The sequence below is a fragment of the Pezoporus flaviventris genome, unplaced genomic scaffold (assembly GCF_033815535.1).
Source record: "Pezoporus flaviventris isolate CSIRO_AGI_PZ_B2104156 unplaced genomic scaffold, CSIRO_AGI_Pfla_v1 ptg000005l, whole genome shotgun sequence".
NCBI lineage: Eukaryota > Metazoa > Chordata > Aves > Psittaciformes > Psittacidae > Pezoporus > Pezoporus flaviventris.
The window spans coordinates 912,994-918,681 of NW_026892553.1; the positions used below are offsets into that span (position 1 = coordinate 912,994).

At 54.0% G+C, this 5,688-nt stretch overlaps 1 protein-coding gene across 1 annotated transcript; it reads left to right on the forward strand.

Annotated features, from left to right (window-relative positions):
* Nucleotides 1-5,331: 5,331 nt before the first annotated feature.
* LOC133265626 (E3 ubiquitin-protein ligase PPP1R11-like) lies at nt 5,332-5,604 on the forward strand (the record flags this gene model as incomplete). The annotated part of the gene is given in 2 exon segments (XM_061446374.1): nt 5,332-5,543; nt 5,546-5,604. Coding segments are annotated over 2 exon segments (255 nt in total), but the record flags the coding sequence as incomplete, so codon positions are not given.
* Between the last annotated feature and the right edge of the window lie 84 nt (nt 5,605-5,688).

Below are 5,688 nucleotides of genomic sequence, written 5' to 3' on the forward strand. Positions count from 1 at the left end.
GTCCCAGCTCCTGATCCACCCTGGCAAGTCCCAGGCACAGCATACAGCTGCACCCCGGGAGGCCAAGGTGAGGGGCCCGAGCCCTGGGGAGGCAGGACTGGCACTGCAGCACACACCAGCGTTCCCGGGACCAGGTGTCTGTCCAGTGGGGATGGTGCCTCCTTCCAGAACCATCAGCCCACCCACAAGCACTCAGCCCACATGGCTTCTGGAGGAAGCCAGGCGAGTTCTGGAGCTCTGGAGTACAACAGCCACATCCAGCCCTGCCAGGGATGTGCACGGTGCCAGGGGAGGAGCAGGACAGCACAGGAACAGCCCAATTTGGGGTTTTACACAAAAATATTCGTGGGGTTCAGCCCTTCAGCAATTCAGAGGTGAGCCCAGAAGAGGCTGGACAGCATCGGTCGTCCAGCGCCCTGCAGGCAGCACCTACCATCAGCAGAAGGCAGCAAGGGCACAGCTCTTCAAGCTCTCTACCTGCAAGGAGAAGAGACATCTCCATCCAAGGCATCTCCTGGGTGCGGACCCATTCACTCAGACCCCATTGGTGACTTCCCAGCACTGCAGTGCTGGCCCTGGCAGTGCTGGGAAGGTCTGGGCTTGTGCTCTACTCCAAATTCCAGGAGCTACCTTGGCCAGCTTATCTCCAGGAGAAGTTACCTATGACCTGGCTGCACGAGACAAATGAGAGCTCTGATTTTCAACTAGCCACAGTGTGGTTTTCCATCCTTAGGGGATCACACCCTTGTCCTCACTCTCAGCCCGAGTTTGTTGTGGTCACAGAGAGCGAGCACAACCCAAGAAGGTTTTGAGACTCACTTCCCAGAAACTTTCAGAGCCCTCTGGAGAGTTCCAACCAATCCACCCAATAAGGAGCATTTTTCAGAGTGGGTCTGCTCATGCTCTGCATCTGCTGCACCCTGGAGGCAGCTTGCTTCCTGCCACTCTGGAAAGTCTTAGTGGAAACCAGAGTGTGGCCTCTTTGGGAAGTGCAGTGCTTCCCCTCCGGGCAAGGTTCCACTCTCCCAAAAACCACAGCACGAGCTGATGACTACTTTTGCAATTGGAGGACCTGGGACAGGACCATCACTTCCCCCAGCACATCCCGCTGCAGAAAATGCACAACAAGAGTTAAAAAGCCAGCACTGATGGAGAGCAGGTGATGGAGCAAAGGGGTGATGGGCTTGGAGCAGCTCAAAGTCTCCTCCATGCAGGGGTGCTCAGCAGAGGCTGCTGGTGTCACAGGAGGTAGCCTGCAAGAGGCCTGTAGTGCACACTAAGGAACTTGCTGTTGATGCAGGAATTGATGCTCGCTGCCAGCATTGCTGGCAGGTGCTCTGCTGCTTGCTCCATGTTCCTGCCCTGGGAAGCACCGCTGCTGCCATGGGTGTGAGAAAGACGTGTGGGCTGAGTGGTTGGGGCCTTGCGGCTGTCGGCCGCCAGGATAGCGTCTGTTACTGTTCCTGTCCCTGCAGCCCTGTTTGTGCTAGCTCCTGCTGAGCTGCAGGCTGCTGGCAGGGTCCCTGGCTCACTGGCACAGGAGGCAGCCTGCAGCACCTGCTGACAGTTCTCTCTGAGTGAGGTGGCGGCCGGGGTATCATTGCCAACAGATGGAGTATCTGCTCCTGCATTGTCACGCTGCTGCTGGGCAGCACCACTCTGTGTTCCACTTCCAGGGACAGTGATTCCACTGCCGCCTTGGACAGCCTGTTCCAATGCCTGACTACACCTGAACTGAGTAAATGATTCCTAAACTCCACTCTAGACCTCCCTCGGCTCAGCTTGAGGCCATTGCTTCTTGTCTTACCCTTGTTCCGTAGGAGAGGAGACCAGGCACCTCCTGGCTCCAACCTGCTGGCTCCAACCTCCTGTCAGGTAGCTGTTGAGGGCCACAAGGTCCCCCTAAGCTTTCTGTTCTCTAGACTAAACCCCACCTGGTCCCTCAGCTGTTCCTCATCACACCTGTGCTCCAGGCCCTTCTCCAGCTCCATTGCTCTTCTCTGGCCCCACTACAGCACCTCAAAGACTCACCAGTAGTTGGAGCCCAGGTCTGAACACAGGCTTCAAGGGGCGGCCGCACCAGTGCCCAGTACAAGGGGACATTCACTGCCCTGGTTCTGCTGGACACACCGGTGCTGATACAGGCCAGGATGCTCCCAAGTTCAGGACCCAGGACTTTGCCTTCTTGAACCTCATACCACTGTCCACAGCCCATTGATCCAGCCTGTCCAGATCCCCCTGCAGAGCTTCCTGCCCTATGGCAGATCAACACTCCCACCCAACCTGGTGTCCTCCACAAACTTACTGAGGGTGCACTTGATCCCCTCATCCAGATCATCAATGATCTGGTTCTGTGATTCTATGATTCTTATGAAGATATTAAGCAAAACTGGCCCCACTACCAAGCCTTAGGGGACACCAGCAGTGATGAGTCACTGAGCTCTTGGGGCTCAGCCATCCAGCCAGTGTCCAACCCAGAAAAGAATAAACCTCTCCTGGCCATGAGATGGCTGTATGGCCAAAAGCACCACAACAGAGGAACAACCTGTTCCCACACCAATGAAGAGGAAAACTGCTAGTGCAGCTAAGAACCAGTGGCAGGAGATAGCAGTGGGAGATTCTACTTTGAAAGGCAGAAGAACTGCAACAGCTTGCGCACAGAAGTGTTAAATGTTTCATCCCTTCCTGTGGAAGAGACCAGGGTTGGAAGGCACCTTAAATCTCCTCCAGTTCCAACCCCTGCCACGGGCAGGGAACCCTTCCACTAGAGCAGCTTGCCTGGCCTTGAAGACTGCCAGGGATGGGGCAGCCACAGCTTCTCTGAGCACCCTGTGCCAGCGCCTCAGCACCCTCACAGGGAAGAACTTGTGCCTAATGTCTTAATGTGAATCTCCCTCAAAAGCCCCTGTGCGTGGATTCAGCTGAGGTAACACCCGAGGTCCCTGCACAAACACCAACTTTAATGGAACAAATATCCTGTAAGTGTTCACCCTCTCACAGTCAGAGCCCAGCTGAGCTCTGCGGCTTCAATGGAAGTCGAGGTGGGCCTCGTGTTACTTAGCAACTTTCAGAAAAGACAGAGAGAGAGAGAGAAAGGGGGGTGGTGGGGAGGCAGAGAAACAGAGAGCTCAGCAGTCTGCCAGTGGGGGTGTTTGGTGTGGAGAGAGTGCCCCAGGGGCTCACACATGCCCCAGTTCATTGGTGCCGGTTCCTGCACGTGTGGAAGCTCCCCGAGCGAGGAAATAGCCGGGCACATGAGGTCATGGAGGGAAGCGAAGGCCTTGCGCGAGCCCATGCTACAGCTTCCCAGACACAGTCTTTAGAGCTGGTTTCCAGGTAGCAGGGGTGTCGGTGGGCACCGCACTGGGGCGGTGGTGAGAGCAATCTGGCCCTGCCTTTCCCAATGCTCCGCGCCCATTCCGGATCTTCGGTGGACTACGGCAGACTACGGCAGAATGGGATGTAGAGTGCTTGAAAGTGCTCGCCATGCCTGTCCTTTTACAAGCAAATGGGGCAGCGGAATGGGAAGGATTCCAATGGAGCCTGATTAAGGAGATTCGATGTGGTGTAAAGGAGTCTGGGCTCCACTCACCGTATATGAAAGGTCTCATTCAGCCAGTTTTTAATACCACCCAACGACTTCCACACTTTGGCGCAGATAATACTAACCCCGACTCAACATATGATGTTGCAGCAGGCTTGGAGGGATACCTGTGAGCATGTCGCCATGGAAAATGTGGGGCATCAGCAGGGGGATCCCCTATATGGTATTGGGCCCAATGTTCTACTGGGAGAGGGACCCTTTTCTTGAGTATAATGTGCAGTTGTGGATTGTTAGAGAGGCTTTGGTCCAGGGACAGAATGAAGCATTGAAAGCCATGTTTAGCCTTCCTGAGGGACATGGGGGTGGTTCAAAGTCCTTCACCACTATAAAACAAGAAGCTACCAAACCATATATGAAGCTTATTGACCAGCTAAATGACGTGTTAGAGTGACAGATTGAACACCCTGAAGACCGTCAAATTCTTTTAAAGAAAGTCCCGGTAGCCAGCGCTAATATCGATTGCAAAAAGATCCTTGATTTGCTACCAGCGGCTAATCCCGATGCAAATATCCCCCAAGTGGTGGAGGCTTGTAATGTAGTGGGACCTCAGACATGGCAAATGCAAACTATGACCCAAGCCTTTGCCACTTGTCAAATACGGAGGCCTTTTTTTTCCTGCTGCCAGATGGACCATATGAGACGGGACTGCCCGAAGGGCCCCCAAATATGCCCAAGGTGTAGGAAAGGCAGGCACTATGCCAATCACTGCAGGTCAATGTATGACAAGGAGGGGAAATTCCTACCAGAATCCCTGGTAGGGGAATTGTCAGTAGGGAAACTGACACCAAAGCGCCAAGGGGAAGGGCGCGAGGATACCAAGTGTCCCCCAGGATGCCAAGGTGTGGATGGGGGTGACAGCAACCAACTCAGGGCAGCCACCCGAAGCAGCGCCAAGTTGGACTCGGCCCCCTCACAGTCTACATACTTAGTAGATTGAAAGCCTGTAGCTATACCCACTGGAGTACAAGGGCCCAAGTTGGAAGGACACGCCCTGCTCCTGGGATGCTCCTCCACCACCCTTATGGGCCTCTTCGTGCTGCCACGGGTAATCGATGTGGACTATACAGGGGAAATAAAAATTATGGTGTGGACCCCTCAACCCCCATGTTTTATACCAGCAGGATCCCGAATCACCCAGCTCATCCCATTTTTTGCAATGCAGGATGAAAATCAAAAAAACTTTGACTGATTCCCAAAGACTAGAGAAAGGTTTCAGCTTCACCGGGGTCCCAATGGTTTATTGGACTGAGGACATAAAAGCAAAAAGACCGATGTTCACCTGTAAGGTCTGTAATTCCGTCAGTCAGGAAATAACTGTCAATGGTCTGATAGATACAGGAGTGGACGTTACCATCACTGCGGTCCAAGATTGGCCTCTGCATTGGGATTCGGAGCCAGCCCAGACCTTGGTGACCGGGATAGGGGGCCATAAGTCCCTACCAGAGCAAATCTCTGATATTAATTGTAGGTCCTGAGAACCAAGCGGCATCCTTCTCTGGCTGTTTGCTATATCATTACATGGATGATATGTTAATTGCTGCTTCCACCGGGCCACCGCTAGAAGTGGTGCTAACCACAACAGCAAAAGCTCTAACCGTGTTTCACCGTGCAATAGTGATGGAGGAGGTCCAGAAGATGGCGCCATGACAATACTTGGGGTGTCAGACTGGGGAATGAACCGTAGCACCCTTATCATCACAGATTTCCCAAGACGTAAAAACCCGTTAACACCAGCCTGGGATCATGGCAGAGGTGGCAGACACCAGTGGCTACAGCACCGCCACTGTCACCGAGACCAGTGCCTCCAAGCTGGAGAACCGCAGCCTGACGCTGAAGCTGCACAAGCGGAAGCTGGACAAGAAAGTGGAGTGGTCAAGTGACACCGTAGACAACAAACACCTGGGCAACCACACCTCCAAGTGCTGCTGCATCTATGAGAAGATGCGTTCCGGGAGAGCTCAACTGAGAATGAGGATGAAGATGAGGAGGAAGCCCTGGAGAGGGGGAGGGGCCCGGGGAGTGAGACTGGTGATTGTGCTGATCATGACCTGGGACTGTGGCATCCACTGGTGGTGACTGTGACT